The sequence below is a fragment of the Vombatus ursinus genome, unplaced genomic scaffold (genome assembly GCF_900497805.2).
Source record: "Vombatus ursinus unplaced genomic scaffold, bare-nosed wombat genome assembly UNPS02014786.1, whole genome shotgun sequence".
NCBI lineage: Eukaryota > Metazoa > Chordata > Mammalia > Diprotodontia > Vombatidae > Vombatus > Vombatus ursinus.
In genome coordinates this window covers 54,606,857-54,630,328 of record NW_020954564.1, presented here as the reverse complement: position 1 = coordinate 54,630,328, position 23,472 = coordinate 54,606,857, and the positions used below count along the sequence as shown (strand labels likewise).

General features: G+C 41.1%; 2 protein-coding genes across 3 annotated transcripts in view; both read left to right on the top strand.

The window, feature by feature from the left end:
- Window positions 1-370: 370 nt before the first annotated feature.
- LOC114047029 (nucleoside diphosphate-linked moiety X motif 19-like) lies at window positions 371-10,143 on the top strand. The gene is given in 4 exon segments (XM_027867689.1): window positions 371-1,036; window positions 4,682-4,889; window positions 9,919-10,025; window positions 10,027-10,143. Coding segments are annotated over 4 exon segments (1,014 nt in total). The 3' UTR covers window positions 10,060-10,143.
- Window positions 4,804-23,472, top strand: part of LOC114047028 (putative ATP-dependent RNA helicase TDRD12) — an 82,168-nt gene continuing 63,499 nt past the window's right edge. For both annotated transcript variants that reach the window (XM_027867688.1, XM_027867687.1), the window contains exons 1-2: window positions 4,804-4,889; window positions 22,484-22,546. In XM_027867688.1, coding sequence (XP_027723489.1) covers window positions 22,523-22,546 — 24 coding nt within the window. In that variant the 5' untranslated portion in view covers window positions 4,804-4,889; window positions 22,484-22,522. The remainder of the gene's footprint in view (window positions 4,890-22,483; window positions 22,547-23,472) is intronic.

Below are 23,472 nucleotides of genomic sequence, written 5' to 3'. Positions count from 1 at the left end.
CTCCGCGCTGCTGCGGGCGGCAGGTCACCGGCCTGGCTGCGGGACGACCTTCCCGCACGACCTCGGACAAGGCTCCGCCCTCCCGGTGAGGAGAGGCGGTGCGATGCCAACCACGGTTAACGCCCCTTCCGGCCTCCCCCCAACGCCGGGTGAGGATATTAGATGGATTTCAGAGACGGAGAAGCGGCGGCTGGGAGTCAGTGTCAGTGCCACCCCCTGCTGGGGCGCCGCGGTCAGCGCCCCCCCCCCCGGCCCCGAAGCCGCCCCGCCCCCAGCCGTGCGCGAGCCGCGGAGCGCCTGCACGGGGCGGGGGGGAGGGAGCGCCGCGCGCCACGTCAGGCCGGTCGGGCCTGCTCCGCCGCGGGTCGCCATGCAGGTCTCGCTGCGCCAGTGGCGCCGGGCCGCCACGCTACTGCTCGCCGCGGGCCATGCCCCGCCGAGCCCGTCCGCCGCGGCCGAGGACTACGAGGTGCTGCTGCTGCAGCGCACCCAGAGCAGCAGCTTCTTGCCCGGCGCCCACGTCTTCCCGGGCGGCGTCCTGGAGGCCGCGGACTGTTCGACCGACTGGCTCGCCGTCTTCCAGCCCCACCACGGGCCGCCGAGCTTTGGCCTGGCCCTCTCCGGGCCCAGGGAAAACTACCCCGAGGTGGCCTTAGCGCCCTGGCCTGGTTGTCGCTCGCTCATCCCCGACGACGTGGCCTTTCGCATCTGCGCTATCCGGGAAACCTTCGAGGAATCGGGCATCCTCCTGCTGCTCCGCAACGGCGCCAAGGCCCCGCACCTGGCCCGAGCGCATGCGCCGCCCGCCGACCTGGCGGCTTGGAGGGCCAGGGTCAAGGAAGACCCGGGCCAGTTTCTCCAGCTGTGTCAGCGCCTGGGCTGCGTACCCAACCTCTGGGCCCTGCAAGAGTGGAGTAACTGGCTCACGCCGTTTGTGAGGAAAGGAGGGAGGCGCTTCGACACGAGGTTCTATGTCTGCTGCCTGCAGAGCAAACCCCAGACCTTCCTGGACATGCTAGAAGCGATTAAATGCGAGGTAAAGGGGAAACTCCTTCAGGACTCGGCTAAGGAGAGCTGTCAGGGGAGGGATGCTCTCATAAACAAGGGCTCCGGAAGCATCCTAGCTCCTAAACACACAGAAAGCCCGGGACGGGGAGGAAGGAACCCCTGGCACCAAGAGTTCTGACTTGTCACTATGGATATGGCATTTCCGCTTCCTGAATCTCATCCTCTTTTCTCATCCTTAAAATAATACTCTCTTATGGACATGTCTATTATTTGGAATCATAGTTGTCATTCCTTTTGGGGGGTGGATAAGGAATTGCAAGCTCAGTGAAGATAGAGGGGTGTAGTAGTGGCATGCGTGCAGGATTTGGAGTTATGAGATCTGGGTTTAGATCGTAATTCTTGACATCTAGTTGTGTGACTACTGGCAAGTAAGCCACCAAATCTCTAAGTGCCCGTTTCATGGTAAAATTGGGGATAAGAATGGTTGTATGACTTATGGCTAAGGACTTGATTTAGTGGATAGAGATCTGGTGCCCAGTCCTTCCTTTGAGGTCTAGTTGTATGCCCCTCCATAAATCACTTAACTTTTCAGGGCTTAACACAGTGCCTGGCACATAGTAGGTGCTCATTAAATGTTTATTGAATTGAATTAAATCGCTGCTTTTAGGCAACTGTAACACTAAGGAGTAGAGAAGGGACTTAGCAGGTTGTTTCAAGAAAAGTGCCTTTAACCTTCAACATATGAGTTATCTCATACCCAGCTTGGCATAGAAACTTAATAAATGCTTGTTCAGTTGAATTAATGCAGTGAACTTTTAAGATCTCTTTCAGCTCTAATTCAGGATGTTCAACACAATATAATTCAAATAACAAATACAGTCCTTGCCCTTGAGGATTTATTTTCTACTGGAATGTTCCTACTCATTTGCAGTTAAGTATAATATAAGGTTGGGGCAGCTAGGTGGCAGCGGATAGAACACCTGAGCTGGAGAATGAAATGGCAAACCACTGCACTATCTCTGCCAGGAAAACCCCAAATGGGGTTACCAAAAGCTAGACACCACTGAAAAAACGACTGAACAACAACATAATACAGGGAGAGTGCAAAATACAGATCCATTATTCCAGTTTTGCACAGGTGGAGAGCACATGAAGGGGAACGAGATAAGGCTGGAACTATAGATAGTAATGCCTTCAGTACCCAGTAATGGAATTCAAACTTTAGTGACTTTTTATTGCCTATAAAATAAATAAAGACTTTTGAATAGAGGAGTGACACTGCTGTTTCTATGCATAAAGGTAATTCTGATGACCTTATGGAGTATAAATTAGAGGGGAGCCACAGGAAGACTATTGTGGTAACCCCAGGTGAGTGGTAATGAAGGCATTAGTAGTGAATAGTTTTAATAGGAATAGAAAGGAAGGAACCATTCAGTGATTATTGATTCTTGCCTACAAAATATAAACAGAGGTCTATAATTTTAAGGTTTTAAGTGATATAAGTTTGAATAGTGATTTATTTACATCATATCCAGCTGTCTGTTGAACATCTCAAATAGGATGTCCTATAGGCATCTTAAACTCAACATATCCAAACTGTTGCCTCCAACATGGATCTTTCTAAGTATACTTGATCTGTCTCAGTTGATTTTCCCATCTCTGTTCCCTTTAGTGCCACTTACACTGCTTCTATAAGCACATCCAGGAGTGGGATGATGGAATCCAAGGGTGGATAGCTGTGCTTAGTCCTTGATGGTGAAACAGTTTAATATAAATCTTTGTAGAACTTTTCCATTTTTCTTTTTTGTTGCCTTTCTTTCATTTTCATCTTTAAATGGCCTCCTATATATAACTTTGCTTAGTTGTGTCTCGCCAGGCCATCTTTAAAATTGTTTTATCCTCTATTGCTTCTTCCTGCTTTATGAGCCAGTACTGCTCATAATCTTTCTTTCTCATTCTTGGTAAGATTTTACAAATGGGTTTGTATTCCAAACAGGAATTTCCTTTGTCTGCCTTCTGTCTCTGCTTGGCAGATAAATGTTTTAATTAAAGTGCTTTTTAGGCTCTTTAACTCTCCTTGTTATGGCAATTGTTCAATGTTGATATAATTTCTACTATTCTACTTCATTCCACTTCTCTGCTATTAATAACTTATTTAAATAAGTCAGAATTTGTTTCATTTATATGTCTCATGGTTTTATCATTAACATTCTTCTATTAACTTTATACTAATTCTTATCTTTTCAGGGATGACTTCAGTTATTAACAGTAGTCTTCTCTCTGTTAAACTATAAATGTTCATTTTTTTCTGATGTTATTCAGTGTTTATCATGTCTAGTATCTACCAGTTATTTCCCTGAAGAAAGACTTCTGTGTAATATACAAATATTTGAGTCCACTCCACATTGACTCCACATTTCTTTTTAAAATATAAATTGATTGTTTCTCTGTGCATCTACATTTGCCTTCTCAGAATTTCATTTTTGAGCATCTCCCATTCCTTCTGACCAGACTTCTTTTGTAGAATTTTAGTCCATGGGATTCTACCTATTTCCTCTAAATACTTTGAAATCTGCTTTCCCAAAATCCAGTGGTCCATCTCACTTTTCCTCTTCTTAGTTTGGACATGTTGAGTTTAAGATTTTTACAGGACATTCAGTTTGAGATGTCCAGTAGTTGGAGACCTAAGACTGAAGGTCAACAGACAGGTTAGGCATGGATAAGTAGATCTGAGAATTATCAGCATAGAGATGTTAATTGAATCCAAGACAGCTGATAAGATCACCAAGTGAAACAGTATAGAGGTAGAAGAGGACCCAGGACAAAGCTCCATGAGATACCCACCATTAGTAGTTGTGACTTGATCCAAGATCGAGCAAAGGAGCCTCAAAAGGAGTGGTCCAGTGTCACTGGCCTCCTTGCTGTCTCACACACAATATTCCATCTCCCAACTGAGCATTTTCACTGGTTTTCCCCAGTTCCTGGAATGATCTCCCTCCTCATCTCTGCCTCCAGGCTTCCATGGCAAGCCAGGATAGAGTATCGCCATGCAAACCTATAGGAAGAGGAGTAATGTAGGATAAGCCTAGAAAGATTGGGTTGGGCCAGGTTGTGAAGGACTTTAAAAGCCAAAAGAGAAGTTTTAATTTTATCCTAGAGGCAACAATAAGCCACTGGAATTTATTGAGTAGAGGAGTGGCATAGTCAGATCTATGATTAATGACAGTCATTCTGGGAGCTGATTAGTATTCAGTGGTGTGGGAAAGGACTTGAAACAGGGAGGCTAATTAGTAAGCCATTTCAATAGTCCAAGAAGATGATTGGGGGTGAAGATGATGAGGGCTTCAACTAAGGTAGTGACTTTGTAAATAGAGATTCAAGAGAGATTGAAATAGAAGTGTTAAAAAATCTATTGGTTATGTGTGGTGAAGGAGAGTGAATGATGTTGAAGATACAAACTTGGGAAGCTGGAAGGTTCCAGAGAAATGAGAAAGTTTAGTGGAAGGGAGGGGCTGTGTGGGAAGATGATGAGTTCTGTTTTGAACAGAATGAATTGACCAAATAAATTAACAGATAATGAGAAAGGCAAAAAATTCATTTGCCTTGTGTACCTTTTTAACTGTCTGAATTGCTACTTTTGACTTTTAGAAACTATGACCTTTGTCTTTCACAGTGGATAACTCCAACAGGAGCAATAAAAAAGTTCGCATATGAAGAAATATGGTTGGCACCTCCTCAGTTCTATGAGATAAGAAGACTTAAAAACTTTGCTTCTTTATTGGACTTGCACAAATTTTGTTTGGACCGGAGTTCAGAAGGATGTGAAAGATGGCTGCCAATTACATTGCTTACCCTAGATGGTGCCATGCAGCTCTTACCAGGTAAATTGATCAATTTAAAATATTTTTAAATATTCTTATTGGAATAAATATAAATTATTAGTAATGCCACATAAAACATTAGCTTTGCAAAGTACATTTTAATGAAGTGCAAACTCTGCTAAATGTCCTATATGTTTAGAGAATAAATTAAGGCCAAATACTTTATTATGTTCCTAAAATTTCATTTTACAGTTTTGTTTCATCAGTTAACATCAATTAGCTTTTACAAAGGGTTATGAGATATAGTACATATATGCAGCTAGGTGGCTCAGTGGATAGACCATTGGGCCTGGAATCAGGAAGACCTGAGTTCATATTTAGCCTTAGACACTTACTAGCTGTGTGACTTTGGGCAAGTCACTTAACTCTGCCTCAGTTTCCTCATCTGTAAAATGAACTGGAGAAGGAAATGGCAGTTATTTTTCCCAAGAAAACCCCAAATGGCATCATGAAGAGTAGGACATGACTGAAAAGACTGAACAACAACATGTATTAAGAAGATAAAGTATGACAAAAATTACAAAACATTCTCCTCTATGAGCAAGGGCGGGAGAGGGAATGGTCATCGTTATACTCTGCCATCTATCCCTTCATTTTCTGAGAAGAGTGGGCTCACACTTAAAGCATTCACCCCACCAAGCTCATTTCCACAAGTGGAATAGGTGATGAATGACTCTTCATCTTTTACCACCAGTGGTCTAGGTCAGACAGGTCACTCTTCCGAGCCTCAGTTGCTGCCCCTTCCACATCCTCAGGCTCCCACAGATCCCCATGTGGACTTCAGCTCTTGGATGTATACTGCTTGCTATCTCCAGTACTGTACCTAAAAACAAGAAGAATAGACATTCATTCATTAAACATTTGCTAAGCACTTACTATGTCCTAGGCAGTGGATACAAAAAGAGGCAAAAGACGGTGCCAGTCCTTAAGGAGCTTATAGTCTAATGGGGGAGACAACATTGAAACAAATATATGCAAAGTAAATTATAAGGATAAATAGGAACTAATTAAAAGAGGGAAGGCACTGGAATTAAGAGGGGTTGGGAAAAGCTTTCTGTAAAAGGTGGGATTTTAGTTGGGACTTAGAGAAAGCCAGGGAAGTCAGTTGTCTGAGCAGAGGGGGGAGAGTGTTTCAGGCATGAGGGACAGCCAGAGAGAATACCCAGAGGCAAAAGATGTAATGTCCTGTGCAAGGAGGCCAGTGTCATGTGGTCAAAGAATACATATTGGGAAATAAGGTACACAAAGACTGGAAGGAGGGGGCTCGGTTATGAAGGGTTTTGAATGCCAAACAGGATTTTATATTTGCTCCTGGAGGCAATTGGAAACCATTGAAGTTTATTGATTAGGGGGTGGGAGAGACATGATCAGACCCGCATTTTAGGAAAACCGCTTTAGTGGCTAAATGGAGGCTGATTTGGAGTAGGGAGAGACTTAAGGCAGGCAGACACCCAGCAGGCTATTGCAGTAATCCAGGCATAAGGTGATGAGGGCCTGCACTAGAGTCACGGCAGTGTCAGAGAGGGTAAGGGGGCGTATTTGAGTTACAAAGGTGAAATTGGTAATAGCTTGGATATTGGAGGTGAGAGATAGTGAGGAATCCAGGATGACTCCTATGTTGTAAGCATGAGGGACTAGGAGAGTGGTGTTGGCTTTTATAGTGGTAGGGAAGGGAGGAGGAGGGGGAGGGTTCAGGTGTAAAGGTAATGGGTTCTGTTTTAGATATTGAGTTTAAGATGTCTACTGGACAACCAGTGTGAGATGTCTGAAAGACATTTGGAGATGTGAGATTGGAGGTCGGCAGAGAGTTTGGGACAGGACAGGTAGATTTGAGAATCATCAGCATGGAGATGGTAATTAAATCCATGACTGCCAATGAGATCATCAAATGACATAATATAGAGGAGGAAGAAAAGGGCCCAGAACAGAACCCTGAGGGATAACTATGGTTAGAGGTCATGATCTGGAGGAGGATCCAGCAATGGAGACAGAGAAGGTGCAGTCAGGTAGGTTAGAAGAGAACCGGGAGAGTGATGTCCGAAAACCTAGAAAGAAGGAAGTATTAAGGAAGAGAAAGAGATCCACAGTGTCACAGGCTACAGAGAGGTCAAGGAGAATTGAGGAAAGACCACTGGATTTGGCAACTAAGAAATTATTAGTAACTTTAGAGAGAACAGTTTTAGTGAAATGGTAAGGGTGGAAGCCAGATAGTAAGGGATTAAGAAGAAAGTGAGAGAAAAGAAAGTGGTGGCACCTATTTTAGACAGCCTTTTTGAGGAGTTTAGCTACAAAGGACAGAATAGTTAATGGAGACAGAATATTAACAGCAGGACCATGTGCTTACAAGACACATGGCAGTAGTCCTGGTAGAAGGATAAAAACCTGAGATTTTTGTCCTCCTAGAGGGTTTATTTCAGTCTTTGCCTCGTCATTCAAGTCTAGCCAGCCAAGAAATAGCAAGAGGTTCCCTTTAGATGTTTATTGTCTTTTGAATACATCCCAGTTCTGGTTCAGCAGTCAATCAAAAGTCCATCTCTTTACAACAGTCAGTGGACTAGAACCAGTTACAGAAGGCCTACACGTGTTCAAAAATCCAAATGGGTATTATATCGACTGGGTACAATGGACATACTAATAAGGATTGGACTTATTGGCTAATTCCCCATTGTGAGAAGTAACAAAACCTTGCTTGTCTGTGGCCCCTTTTGAACTTCGTTTTGCTCTCTTGTATTTTTAAAACTGTTTAGTTATTGGTCTTTTCTTCTTTTTTTTTTTGCATCATTATCAGTACCCACCAACTCTTTTCCCTCCATTAGAAGCTCTCCCATGTAATCAGTAAGAATAGTCAAGCAAACCAATTCAATACATTGGCTTAGTCTGTAAATGTATGTCTCATTCTTCAGGTCTCTGCCAGGAGGTGAATAATATTCTTCAAAATCTGTCTTCTGAAGTCACAATTGGTCATTTATCATACAGAGTTTTAGAATCTTTAAAGTTGGGATTTTTTTACATTATTTTGGTCACTATGTAAGTGCTATAGTTTTGTTCATTTTGCTGCATCAGTTCATACAAATCTTCCCAGGTTTTTCTGAATCGGTCATATTTGTCATTTCTTACAGTGAAATCATATTATATACGTTTTGTTCAGCCCTTCTCTAGTTTTTGGAAGAATTGTATCTCCCCCTCTCCTCCGATACAATTTGTTTCCAGTTCCCTGCTGCAGAAGAATTTATTCCTTTTGACTTCTCTACCTTGTCTCCCCGTTAATATCTTTGAGACTATTTCATCCCTCTCTAATCTCATCCCTCTCTAATACACATATCATACATTATCGTGCATTATAGATGTTTATATGTCTCTTAGAAGCAGTGTGACATAGTGGATGATGGACTGGCCTTGAAATTAGGAAGACCTCCTGCCCTTGACACATAATGTCACATAATGTGACTGTGGCAAGTCACTTAACTTTTCAGTGTTCTAGTCAACTCTCTGAAGACTGTGTTACAGATCATAGGACTGTATAGCTAGGGCTGGACGCCATCTCTGAGGCCTTCTAGTCAAACCTATTCGTTTTATAGACCAGGGTTCTTAAACTTTTTCTACTCACATCCCCATCAGCACTTCCCACAGTTTAAGAAGCATTGTATAGACCGCATGAGTTGCCATCTGCGTTGGTGAAAGGAGTTTCCAATAGTAGTGAAATCACAAGTCCAGGATAAAAGGAAAAAAACCGATTAGTTATGTATGTGATATCTCTCAATATATCATAAGTGCCATTAGGGCTTTGTGTCTATACCAACCCAGGAAACAAGGCTCTTCTCTGCACAGAATTAGTGCTTAATAAATGTTGATAGAATTGAATTGCAGAACAACCCAGGGCAGTGGTGAGACCAGGGAGAGCCAAGGACTTTCCATGCCCTGTCTCTGCTGCCTGAAGGGAGCCCCAGGTTGGGGGGGAGGGAAGGGGGGGAAGGGGAGGGTTGGGGAGGGAAAAAACAGGAAAGACAGCAATCATGGTCAGTGACTAGGATAAATAAGGAGAACGTGACCCAGAAATTTTTATCTAGAAAGTTATATCTGACTAAAGGTGATGGACAATAGTGAAAGTGCTGCTTGTGATAATTTAGTGGTTTTCTATTTATGTGAATAAAATGTAGCATATTATCATTTCTTAATTGATAGCTACATTTCTCTGACCCTCAGAGATCAAATTAGTCTAAACGTAGGCCAATTTTGCTATTTTTATGTATAAATTTTCTTTATAAAAGTGCTATATGCTTTCATAACTTTATTTTTTTAATTTGGGAATTTATGCCTTTTTTATAGGACTTACACATTATCTATTTTGTATTATTTTTTATCTGTCATTTTTTCCTCATTGGATGATAAACTTCTGATCTTAGGAGCTGAGTCTTATATATCTTTGTCTCTTCCCAACGTGGGAGCTTGGAAATAGTGGATTCTCACATTTTTGTTGAATGAATGAATGAATGAATGAATGAATATACAAATTACAGAACCTGAGAATGGTCCTCTCTTTAGGACCAACCTAAAGAGTTGGTCTCTGAATCAGAAAGACCTGGATTCAAGTCCCACCTCTGACAAGCGCTGGTTCTTTGGCTCTGGACGAGTCATTTAATTTGTTTGTGCTGCAAGCACATCTCTAAGGCTAAATTACAAAGAAGGTGTTGATCTTCATAGAGGAAGTTCTTCTCTGGGAGCTTCCTATACTGATGAAATCATAGATCCTGTTCAAATAAAAAGGTAATTAATTGGTAACTAGGTGGTAAGAAATGTTAAGAGAAAGTCATGGGAGAAGTTTTTAAATTCTACCCCAAAATTTATAGGATCTACTGCCCAATACAAATTGGAATTTTCTTTTAACTTGAACTATAAATCTAAAAAATTTCCTTCAGTCCTACTTATAGTCATTCTTGTAAGTAAATACTTAACAGTTAAACTTTTATTCATAGATTGAAATGCTTTGTGACATAATACCCTATAGAATTAAAATTTTAATACCTTTCAGGAGATGAACTATACCATGAAGACAAAGAATTTTTAGAAAAGAATTTATCAATCAACAAAAAGACTGAAGAAATTATGGGAAAAAACAGAACACTTCACAGAATAGTGTTACACAGCCGTTATCATTATAGTATCCATGTGACAATTCAGCCAAAATACAAACATATATATCCAGAGAACTTCTTAGGATTTAAGAACCATTTATAGTTTACTTCTTGTTTAAAATTGTATCTTCAGAAATAGAAAGTTGAGGGGCAGCTCGGTGGCGCAGTGGATAGAGTACTAGGCCTGGAGTCAGGAGGACTTGAGTTCAAATTTGGCCTCAAGACACATAACACTCACTAGCTGTGACTCTGGGCAAGTCACTTAACCCCAGTTGCCTCATATGAAAAAAACAAACAAACAAAAAAAAACAAATAGAAAGTTTGTATTGATGAAAAATGGATGTTAGCAACCTCACAAGCTTAAGAAACTAGAACCCAGGAATGGTGAATCACCATCTTTCTGCAAGTTCCTCTTTTAGATACTTTTGTTTATTTCCTTCTGCAAACTCTATAGTGTGCCATAACTTTGATTAATATTATCTGTCTGACAAATTTTTTATGTCAGTATGTCAAGGATGATTCTCTCCCCCAGAACAGATTGCAAGGTTTGAGCTGAGGCTGAATCTCAGATAAGTCTAGCTTCTTGCCCACAGTCACACAGTTAGGAAGAGGCAGAATGTGAACCCAGATCCTCCTGAATCCCAAGACAACCAAATTATTAAAAAGGAAAAAAATGGTGTCACCATTTCTGTATTCCCACAAAAGTTTAAACCAAAGCAAACACAAATCACCCTTGTTTTTCTGATTGTCCTTTGTGCTGCTATTAACATTTTGTTAAGGGTGCTGGGTAAAAATGAAGCCATTTCAGGGACACTAAAGTACCTTACCATGGTCATGGGCCACTACAATTTAATTAATCTTTTGACCTGAACCAATAAAAGATTGTCAGATGAGCACCGAGGTCCTGTATTCACAGAAGTGGAATGAGAGTGCCAGTCAATGCTTCATGCATGTTCTCAGCCTTGGTGATTATACAGTAAAGCTGTTTAAGGCCAAATGTGATTAACTTTTTTCCCAATAGTCCTCAAATTGTGAAATGTGTTGTAGTTAACATTTGAATATTTTAAAAAGAAATATACAAATACTTAAATTTTTATTTTTAAAATGTTTATTTTTATTGCAAAATAATGAGATATACTAAGGCATATGAGTTCTAGAATGATTTACTCTGTAATGATAACTTTCAGTTTTGCCTTTACATACATTTTCCTTTTTAATCCATTAAATTTGTCTGTATTAAGTTTATCTGATATAGATACCATGTCCACATAGAATGATGTTCTTTGACAAAAGTTTGGAATCTGTGGTCAGGACACTGCTCAACACTTTAGTTCCAAAGCTGTCCTGCTTGTCTGAGTCTCCTTCCGAATTTCTTTATGTAAATTAAAAAAATACTTCAATGACTCTCTTTTTCTTTTTGGGGGGGATGGGAACATCATTACTACTAGTTTCTCCTTTCCAACCCCCCCCTCCCCCATTAAGGAAATAAAAATCCTTGTAACAAATTAGTATAATCAAGCAAACATCCATACATTGACCATTTCCAAAAATGTATGTGTCATTTTGCATGTCAAACCACTCTCCCCAACTTCTTTCAGTTGAGGGATAGCATCTTTCATTATTAGTTCTCTGGAGTAATAGTTGATCATTACATTGATTAGAGTTCTTAAGTCTTTCCATTTTTAAATAGTATTGTAGTTATTATATAGATTGTTTTTCTGTTTCTGCTCACTTTACTATGCATCATTTCATAAAGACTTGCCAAGTTTTTATAAATCCATCTCTTTTAGCATTTCTTATGGAACAATAATATCACATCATATTCATATACCTTAATTTAGTTCAGCCAGTCTCCAAAACTGATAAGGTAACCCTTTTAATTTCCAGTTCTTCATTGTAGTGAAAAATTTAATAAATATTTACTGTATATATGGACAGATAATGGTATTTCAAATAATGGAAAAGAAAATAACCTATTGAGTTTCTGATATGACAGCTATATAACGTTGAGTTGAGGGCTCAATCAACTGTAATATAGTAAATGAAAACAACATTGAAAGATATCAGAATTCATATTATGAAAATGGTTCCAGAGAGGTGATGATGAAATGTACTTTTCTTCTCTCCATAAAGAAGTGATAAGCTATGGTTACCTTTAATCCTAATCAAGCTATTTGATTTATTTGTATTTTGTTCCTTTGAGGGCACATGTATCAGTTATTATAATGGACTGTTTTCTCAAAACAATTTTAGGGTTGGCAATAGCCATTAATATTAGGGAAAAAATTCTTTTTTAATAAGCTGAAATCTGACTTCCTATAACTTCTGCACATTTGTTCTAGTTTTGTTTCCTGAAATAAAACTAGAAGAGGACCAATTGCTTTTTCCCACTACAGCCCTTAAAGTATTTGAAGGTGGTGATTCCCTCTTAGTCTGTTCCTGGTCAAATTTACCCAAAGAATTGATCATATGGAGGACAGAGCCAAGGTGGCAGAATAGCAGAAAGAACTATAGTGAGCTCCCCTCTACCTTTAATATCTAGAAAATGCACAAAACTGAATTCTGACGGAGAAATCAGACAAAAAAATCAGGAGTCATTTTTTTTCTCATGCCAGGAAGTCAAAGAGTTCTGGGGACACTGGGGTTGGGTCTGGCACCCAGGACCTAAAACAGAACAAGGCAGGGCAGCTCCATACAGGGACACCACAGCGTCATGCAGGATGTGGGAACATGTGCCAACGGACAGTTGCTGGTCACAGATCCAGGGTAGAATGAGGAGGAGACCAGTACTCGGGGTGGCAGAGAAGAGAGTGGTCACAGGACCTGACTGTACCACAAGGAACAAGTTTAGAAGCAAGCAGCAGTTCTGTGGCACAGATGTGAGGTGGGTGGGATCTGAGTTCCAACTTCTAGCCCAATCAAAAGTCTGCAGAGGAATAACTAAGTAGATATCGAAGACCAAAGATTCTATTTGCAAAATCTATCACTATGAATCAGCAGAGCTTTCCATCTGACTGATAGTGAATGAATCCATTAGCAGACCCAAACCTAGGTAAGGAATTTGGAGATCAGACCAAAGGGGCAGTGATCAAACTTTGCCCTGGAGCAGACCACTAATAGTTTACAGGTCTCCAGCCTAATCTGTCCCTGAGATTCTGGATAATATAATATCAATACCCCCAAAAAAGCAGCAACAGGACCAGCCCAGACTTTTGCCCCTAAAATGTGTACAGCCTAGCGTTAATATCATCTGAAATAAGAAGGTGGGCTGGAAGAATGAGCAAACAAGGAAAAAAAAAAATATTCCACTGAAAAGTCTAGTATTCTAACAGGGATGCTGAAGGCAGAAGCCCATAAGATATGACTCCAAAACACCTACAAGTAAAGCCTCAAAGAAAAATATTAGCTTAGGCACAAATTCAACTACGATTCCTGGAAGAAATGAAGCAAGAGTTTACATTTTTTTTAATAAAATGAGAGAGAGAGAGGAAAAAAGTTGGAGAAGAAACCATTTGGCACAAGAGGTACAAAACCTTGCCCAAACATAAAACTCTCTAAAGATTAGAATAGGCCAAATAGAAGCCAATGATGCAGTGAGAACTAAAAATATTAAAAACAAAGTCAAAAGACTGAAAAAATAGAAAAAAATAAGGTATTTCATAACAAAAACAACTGACCTGAAAAACGGATCAAGGTTAAAAACTTAAAGAAATTAAGACTACTTGAAAGCTATGACCCCCCCCCCAAAAAAGCTAGACATCATATTTCAAGAAATCTTAAAACTGTGAAGATGTCTTAGAACCAGAGGGCAAAGTGGAAATAGAATGCAACTGTTACCTTCTAAAAGAAACCCCAAAATGCAAACACCCAGAAACCAAAATCCAGAGCTTCCAGGTCAAAGAAAATACTGCAAGCAGCCAAAAAGAATTCAAGCTACAGTCAGAGAATCACACAATTTAGCAGCCTCCAGAATAAAGGAATAGAGAGCTTGAGATAATGATATTGCAGAAGGCAAAGCACGTGGGTTTATGGCCAAAAATAACTTTCCTAGCAAAACTGATTATAATCCTATGAGGGAAAGTGACCATCAACGAAATAGTGAACTTCTAAGCATTCTTGATGAAAAGACCAGAGTTGGGTAGAAAGTGAAGTTTTTAAAAAAAATTTATTTTTAGTTAAACATTCACTTCCACAAGATTTTGAGTTCCAAATTTTCTCCCCATCTCATCCTTCTCCCCAACCCAAGATGGCATGCATTCTGAATACTCCTTCCCCTGATCTGCCCTCCCTTCTATTAGAAAGTGAAATTCTAACAGATAAGTAGAGAATCATAAGGTAAACACAAAGAAACAATTTTAAGGTACTAAACCAGGATAAATTATGTATATTCTAATATGGGGAGATAATACACATCCCTTCTGAACCCTATCATCCTCAGAATTCATAGAGTATAATTAGATGGAATGGTTCTGTTATGTCTTGATGATCTTAAGAATGGAAAGAGAAGTGGAATACGTGGGATGGAGGGGCGGTAGAGGAAGGTTAAGGGAAATTATCTCGCATAATTGGGATGCGCAAGTAGATACTTATACAAATAATGAGGAAGGGGGGAAGCAGTGGGTATTTGAACCTCACTCATCTAAACTGGTCAGGGGAGGGGAGATTACACACACATAACAGAGTTGGGTACAGAAATATGCTTTACTCAATAGGGAAATAGGGAGAGTGGAGAAGAGAGAATTAGAGAGAAAGTAGGGAGGTATTAGTCTTAAGTAAAATAAGCTCTAAGAGTGTACAAAAATATAGCTCTTTTTGAAGTGGCAAAGAATGGGAATATGAGGAGATGTCCATTAATTGGGGAATGGCTTTTGTCAACAGGCAATCACAACATCATGAGACTTATGTGAAAACCAGGTTTATTACAAGAGAAATGAACATGCATGTGGAACCCAAAGAGTTCACAGTCCTTATAGAAGTTTGCATATTTATGACAGTATAACAAAAGGAGGAGGAAGAAAAAGGAAGGGTCATGGCATGGGAGGGGAAAGGTACAGTAAAGGATCGGGGCGGGGGAGAGAAAGGACAAAAGCACTTCTGATGGAGAGGAGCAAGGCAATGGCAGAAGCCTCGTTCTTTTCCCTTGGGAACTGCTAGACTATGAAGATGGGTAGGTCTGCTGATCTGCAAAGGACCCCGGCTGTACAGCAATTTCCCAGCCTGGCACAGACTGGCTGCTGCCTGTCTTGCTTCCCACGGATACATAGGGAATCCAGCATGGGGATGCTAACAACAAATTATGTCAACTTGGAGAGTGGGGGAGGCTTTGTCCTTGATACATTCTGGGCCTCCTGCTTGCTCTGGATCTAGTGTTTCTGGAAAATATGGCAACTCAAAAATTAAAGTTCAGGGGATCCCTTAACAGCTCTTAACATTAATCAATAATATAAATGAGATAGAATATTATTGTGCTGTAAGAAATAATGGAGGAGATGGTTTCAGAGAAACTTGGGAAGACTTGTGTGAATACGGAATGAAGCAAACAGAACCCGGAGAATAATTTCTACAATGACAACGATATTATGAAGATAGGCAACTTTTGATACACTTAGAAACTGATCAGCATAATAAGCAACCACCATTCCAGAGTTCTAATGATGAAATACGCTTCCCACTTCCTGGTAGGTGAAAGAGTCAAAGTGCACAATGATATATATACATACACACACATATATATACATATAGCAAATAATATATGCCTATATATGTATATGTACATATACATACATATGGATATGTTTGTCACTGGGATTTTATTTTTCTTCCATTTTCAGTTGGGGTGGGTAGGAGGAGGGTTGTGGGTTGAGGGAGAGAAGGCAGATTTTTGCTGATTTAAAAAAATATAATTTAATTTTTAAAATGATTAAAAAAAGAATCCTAAGAAAATGAAAAAGAAGCCTCCACAATTCTAAAAACCTGGATATACTGTATGCAAATATTCTGAAAATCTTTAATGGTGTCTCACTTTGGAGGAAACCTCCGTTTATGCTAACTTTTAGTTATGGGGTACAATCCAACTGATAAAATGTCTTTACCACCTCCCTATTTAAGGGGTCTTATCCTGGAATGACCTTCTTTCAGGACCCAATTTCCCAACTTTCTATGTTAAGATAACATTTAAAACTAGCAATATTAACAACATCATCAGAAGATACTTATTCAACATTTACTTAACAGTGTTTGTGATAGTATGAAAACTAGAATGGGAAATCAGAAGACCTGGGTTCTGGTTACGTTTATTCCTTTGATGAGCTCAGTGAACTTGGGCAAGTAATTTCCCTTCTGTAGGCCTTGGTTCACTCCTTTATGAGATAAGGATGCTGGGATTGGATGATTTTTTAAATCACCCATATCATCCCCCAAGTATGGTGATGTGCCAGCTGTTATGCAAACAGCAATGGATTATATAACTAGGTCTTCTAACTTCCTGTGCCCATAACCATCTGCTTCTATAGAGCCTATTCAGGCTGAGCTCAGCTCTTTAAGACACTCTAACCTCTCCCTTTTCTTGAACATGAAGTTCACACTTAAGGTCAGTGCCACCTTGTTTTAACAATGTTTTCTGTTTCAAGAATTAGTGCTAGCTACTCAGCTAGGTTGTAAACTTGAGGAGGGCAAAGGTATATTGCAAAGCATGGCACCTCAGTCTGTAACCTAAGTTATAAAAATAAGAAAACATTTTAGACAAGACAGCGATCAGTGTTCACTGAAAACTGCTCTGCAGACCCAGAGCCAAAGGCTATAAGGCTCTTGTTCTACCACCAATTTTACATGTTTTGTTTATACTAGTTAGTTTTTGTTGTTTGGTTGTTTTCAGTCATGTGGGACTCTTTGTGACTCCATTTGGGGTTTTCTTAGCAAAGATACTGGAGTGGTTTGCCATTTCCTTCTCTAGCTCATTTTACAGATGAGGAAACGGAGGCAAACAGGGTTAGGTGACTTAACCAGGATCACAAAGTTATTAAGTGTCTGAGGCCAAATTTGAACTCAGGAAGATGAGTTTTCTTGACTCCAGGTCAAACACTATCTACTGTGTGCCACCCAGCTGCCCCACATGGTACATAGTAGGCACTTAATAAGTACTAGTTGACCCAGGTTCCCTCAAGACACATGGCCTGTCCTGACCCTCCAGTTTCTAGTGCTCCCTCCCCTGCCCCCATCATATTTTCATTGTATATATTTTTGCATGTTTTTATCAGTGTTAACATCTACTAACACCCCTGCCATGGAGATAAGCTAGTTTTTCCCTAAAAGGCAATGAAACCATTCTCAAGACTCAAGTGGTCCAGGGAATTTAAACTTAAACAGTTGACTTAGTCTCCTGGTGGTCTGAGCCCAACTGAGGAGTAAGGAACTCCTCAGGTTTGGTGTACCCTGCTGGTCTGGGTATGCCACAGTTGTAAACGCAGAGGGGAGCAGCAAGGGGGAGCTGTGCCCACCTGAACCAACGTTCCATCCTTGATGAATATCCTTTCAGTGCTACTACATGGACTTTCTTTAATTAAATGTTATATGGTCTACAAGTATCGCATTTCATTCAGTCTCAAGCTTCAGCCTAAATCTGTATGAGGCTTAGCTTACAATAGTGTTCGTTCTTCAATATGATATAAGCTTTTTTGAGGGCAAGGACTGTTTTGGTTTTTTTTTGTCTTTGTATCTACACCATCTAGAGACCATCTACTGGCACTTAGTACTATGCACTTAAGAAATTTTTTATTGGTTTAATGAGTGAATGAAAGGTCATGAAGCAAAGAAGACCTTGGATGTTAAAAGAAAAGCAGTTTCAGCCCTTTATCTCCATAAATCTCTTTTGTATCCCTCAGCACAAATGAGATATTTGTTGAATAAATTAATGTGTTGATGATTGATCAAGTTTTGGTAAACCAATTCATACTTTTAACAACAATAATAATAGCTGGCATTTGTATAGCTTTTTAAGGTTTGCAAAGGGTTTTACAAATGTTATCTCATTTCATACCTTAGACATGCCAAATTTACTGTCCTCACAACTCCTGGAATTAACACATTAAATTACAATTTAACAGATTAAAACATAATTAGGAAACATTTAAAAAATAAAAATATGACATAAATAATATTAGTTTATGGTTTTCCAAGATAATGTGTGGCCTGCAGGAATCCTTTTCTAACTTGAGTTTGATGCCTCTGCCTTAGAGGGTTTCCTCTGTAAAAATCCTTTGGAGCCCTTGGAGAGTCATGATTCACAGTCATATGGCATCACTGTGAGAATACTAGGATTACAAAGATGGCCTTTACTGCAAGGAGAGATTAGAATCAGCAAAAATGTTGAGCAGTTTACCAAATGTGGTCCAGCCTACTTTTTCTCTTACTCAATTTTAGATCCACACCTATGAGATCATAAATCTATCAAAGTACAGATGAGATGCTTACTGGGAAACTTGCAATGAATCCTTTTGTAAAGCAAAATGTATTTTTGTAATGTAAACAAATATTCTTCAATTTATGCCATGGGTTTTCTTAGCCATTGCAAATATTCTCCAGATTATTCTACCTGCTTTAAATTTCTCTCCTCTCCAACCCACCCTTTCCAAATGCTGCCAAAATAAACTTCCTAAGGCAGATATCTGACCATGTCATTGCCCTATCTAAAACGTTCAGTGGCGTCTCATTGCCTGTGGTGTAAAATACAAACCTAACATTTAAAGACCTCCACAGGCTGGCAGCCTACCATTCCAAAGCCTTCAGAAACTACCCCACAGGCGGGGTCTGGGGGAGGCATTAGGGAGGGAGCTGCAACCAAGACTGCGCCACCACCTCCATGATCCAGTGCAGCTGGCCTTGCTGTACTTCTCACGTGACCCTCCCTGCTTTTCAGAGGCTGTCCCCCATGCCCGGAATGTTCTTCCTTCTCTCCTCTGCCTCTTGGCTTTTCTGGCTTCTTTCAACACTCTGTGCCAATCCCACCTTCTGCAGGAGGCCTTCCCTCCGAGGCGACCTTCCCATTTCCATGGTTCTTATCTGGTAAATAAAGTCATTTGCATGTTGTCTCCCCCCATTGTCTCCTTTTGGGCTAGGGCTGTGTTTTTTCCCTTTCTTTGTATATCCCCTGGGCTTACTTAATAAGCATACGATGTTTGTTGGCTGATTGGATCTAAGTGTATTATGTATGCTTCAGAAGTTTTCCCTTTGTGTTGCTCACTGCTCTACTCCTGATTTCAAATATGTCCCAGTTTCCATTGATTCCTCTCCCCCCTCTCCCCCAGTTTTGTTCAGCTCCTCCAGCACTACGCGATTTCACCCTCCCACTCTAATTCTTTCATGTGCCTGGAACGTTCTCTTTCCCCCCTCCTGACTCAAATGTCTTTTTTGATGCCATGTCATATGGTACTTGTGTTACTCATGTAATGCTGTTATAATTATCAGAATTTGGGTTATTCTACACGACTGTAAACTCCATGATGACAAGGAACCCAGGTTTAACTGAGGTTTGAATCTGCTCCACAACCAAGCACAGAACTGTACACAGTAGGTGCTTAATAAATATTAGATGAACAAATGAATGAGTCAGTCGAATGTGAACCCCTCCCCAAACCCCCAAGACCTGAGAAAGGCCTAAAACCTGGATTGGCCAATCAAGAGAGAGACATTTTGGCACACTCTGAGCTTAACCTACCGTGATGCTTTGTGTGCTCTGGCACACATGCTTTGCTTTGCTCTCTGAGTGAACCCAAAATGCCCCTTCCTGTGTCAGCAACTACAGTCTTGACCCTAGACTTTTCAATCTGACTCCATCAGATAAGGCTCTTACTCCTACCCCCTCCCCTTTTCCCCAGATATTCCTTTTCACTAAACATTCTTTTACTCATCCCCACCTATTTGCTCTTGGGGGCAATGGAAAAAGTGCTGGGTCTGGAGTCAGGAAGACCTAAATTCAAATCTGCTCTCAGACACTAACTGTGTGACCCTGGGCAAGTCCCTTAACCTCAGCTTTCCTCAGTTTCCTCAATTATAAAATGGGGATAAGAATAGCACCTATCTCACAAGGTTGTTATGAGGATCTTTGCCTGGAACATAGTAGGTGCTTAATAAATTTCATTAACTGTTTATTGACTTATTGAAGTGAGATATTTGTTTTTAAAAAAAGCACTTAGCACAGTGCTTGGCCAAAACAAATGCTTATTCCTTTTCCTTCCTGCTCCTTTGCAGGTTCTCTCCCTTTATTTGTTTGCTTTCCTTTTTTTGGTTAGGCAATGGGGTTAAGTAACTTGCCTAGAGTCACACAGCTAGTAAGTATTAGGTGTGTGAGGTCGAATGTGAACTCAGGTCCTCCTGAATCCAGGACTGGTGCTCTATCCACTGCGCCACCTAGCTGCCCTCTAGGGTTCTCTCCCTTTAGCAGCAACTCCGCCCTTACTAGCTCTTTCAGTGGCCTCGCCCTTTGCCTTTAACAACTCCAGGCCCTTCCAGGTACCTCCCCCTTTGCTAATCTCTCTCCTTACTAACACCTCTTTTTCTTGGCTCCGCCCCTTCAGGACACAGTGCGGCTCAGGCCTCGCCCCCTCGCGGCCCGCGGGCCCCCCCCCCCCCAGCTGCGCAGGTGTGGCTGTTCCGGCCTCGGTCAGCAGGCTCTTGACCGTTGGGCTCTGCGGGAGTCGTCGCCGCCCGTTGCCGTGGCGCAGCGTGGGGGGGCCGTTGGGAGGTGGCAGTTTGTAGAACTGTCCACGTGGGGCTTGGAGCTGGGAGCCCGGGCTGGTCCCGAGGCCATTGCTTGTCCGGAGCGCGGGTGGCCGTGGGTCGAGGCAAGTTTGCTACTTCTGTGGGAAGAGTGGGGGGGAGGCCAGGGACTGAGACCCCCGGGGGCTCCGCGGACCTTCGGACTGCCCCAAGGGCGGCCTCGTAGAGGTGGGGCAGGTCAGGGAGAGGTACAGGGGCGGGCCAGGAGAGACCCCACGGGGCTGAAGGGGCCGAGGGAGAAGATCCTCCCCCCTCACCTGGGGGTCTGGGGTCTGCAGGGCTGGCGGGTTCCGGGGTTGCAGTGCTCTGCTAAGCCAGGTTGGGGAGAGGCAGGGCGCTGGCCTTGCTAGTTGGGGTGTCTGTGGGGGGCGGGGAGGGGTCTCTCCGGACTGAAGACCACCGGGGAAAAGGGGAGAGACCCTCGAGGGGTTTTTGTGTCAGGCTGTCCGGGGGGAGTGGTCTGGGTAGCCTGGGAGGGGTCCCTAAAAGGTTGACCTGCTGAGCTACCGGAAAGTTTTGAGGAGCAGTGACCCCATCGTTGGAGTTCTGAGGAATTCTATGGACTCTCGAGAAGCACCCTCGAAGGCTCCCCTGAGCTGGAGGTGCAGGGGAAGCAGGGCTTGCTTTGGGGAAGGATCCAGCTATGATAAGGCTCCCATGGCTTGGTTTTAGCGATGGAGATGCCTAGTGTTGCAGCTGCATGGTCGTGTGTTTGCAACGTGCTTTTGTTGTCTGAAAGTTGGCGAGGATGGAATGTGGTCCAGCTTATTAGAGTAAAGTATAGAGAACCACTCTTACCCCTCCCCGTTCTCCTCACCTTCTCCCTAAGTGTCCTTGAGCCACCTTCCCTCTCTACAATGAGAGGGTTGGATTAGGTGATCTCCCAGGTCTTTTCCAAATTGATAAATGAGAAAATGGTTGTAAAACTAGTGTAAGGCACAGAACTGTTAATTAATATGTTTTTTTTTTAATTTGAGTAGCAAGCAAAAAAAAAAGTATAACTGGAAAAAACGAAACTAGCAAAATAGTAGTTCTTAAGTCATCATTGGAGGCACTTTTTTAAAACCCAGTGTACATTAAAAAATGTACAGATAAAAATGGATAAAAATGTCCATAAAAATGGACAGATAAAAATCTGTCCTTTATAATTACGTATCTATTATAATGTATAATGTTTATAATTTTATATCTATTGTTAATTTTAAAAGGCTTCTGCGTAGCCTAGGTACAGACTAGAGAATACTGGGGTCTTCGGCCCTTTGAATTAATGATGTGCTTTAGGACTACAAAAGCATTTTTGGTTGTGTCCATGAAATACTAAAAGAACCAGAGATAGTCATCTATTACAACCAATGGTGCCTCTTTAAAGGATCCTTTGGAGCATTCTCTGAAAGCCAGGAGATTTACACAGCATGGTTAGGATCTGCACAAGTGGGTGAAGAATCCACATTGATGAGATCGGGAGTCTGGGACTTGTTTCTATGAGAGAGCAATAACTTTCAAAGCTTTCTGACCAGAGGAGCAGACTTGGAAGACAGGGGCAGAGGAAGGAGTGTTTACTGTGAATGAAGAGAATTATGGAAATAGAATTCCTTAAGGTGGAGGAATAAAGATTTGGGCTTTAATCCAGACTTAATTTATTTCTAATAGTTGATGATATATATATATATTTTTTTTTTTTTTTGCTAGAGTGAGCTGTGCAGATGAAGAATAGTTCAGTAGCTGAAAATGATTGAAGTTTTCATACTTAAGGTAACTATTCTAAAAACCAATTTAAAAATTTTAGTTATAAAATTGTAGTCCTTTTGAAACCTACCGTTACAAATTGGGGCAAAATTTTAGTTTTTAGGTGAGTTAATTTAATTTGCCATTTTAGTTGAGCTAATCCTTGGATAGAGATTTTGTCTAAAAATGTACTGTTTTAAAGCAGTGGTGTCAAATAACAGCCACAGCCATAGTTCTTTCCAGTGTTTTTGTTGTTGTATATATTGTTTTCCTGGTTCTATTTATTTCACTTGGCATAAATTCATACAAGCTTTTCCATATTTCTCTGAATGCTTCATAGTCATAATGTTTTTATATTTATACTTTTAACATTCATTTTTTTAAATTTGGGGTTCCAAATTCTCTCTCTCTCCAGCCCCTCTCCTAGGCATTGAGAAGGCAAGCACTATGAAATTAATTAGATATGTGAAGTCATGCAGAACATATTTCCATATTAGCACCATTTCTTACAAAGCAATAGTACTCTGTTACATTTCTATATCATAATTTGTTTAGTCAGTCTTTCTACGAAGGGCCCTTGTTTATAATTCCTTGCCACTACAAAAAAAGTTGTCAGTTGTTTTTTAGTTGTGTCCAACTCTTTATGACTCCATTTGGGATTTTCCTGGCAAAGATACTGGAATGGTTTGCCATTTCCTTCTGCAGCTAATTTTATAGATAAGGAAACTGAGGCAAACTGAGTTAAGTGATTTACCCAGGGTCACACAGCTAGTAAGTATTTGAGGCCAGAACTCAGGAAGATGGGTCTTTCTGACACCAGGCCTTGCACTCTATCCACTTTGCTACCTAGCTGCCCAGACTTTAAATGAGCTCACATTACAATTTAGATTAGGGAAAACTCAATCCAATCAAATCTGAATTTACAGTTACAAAAGGCAGGATCCTAGTTTTCC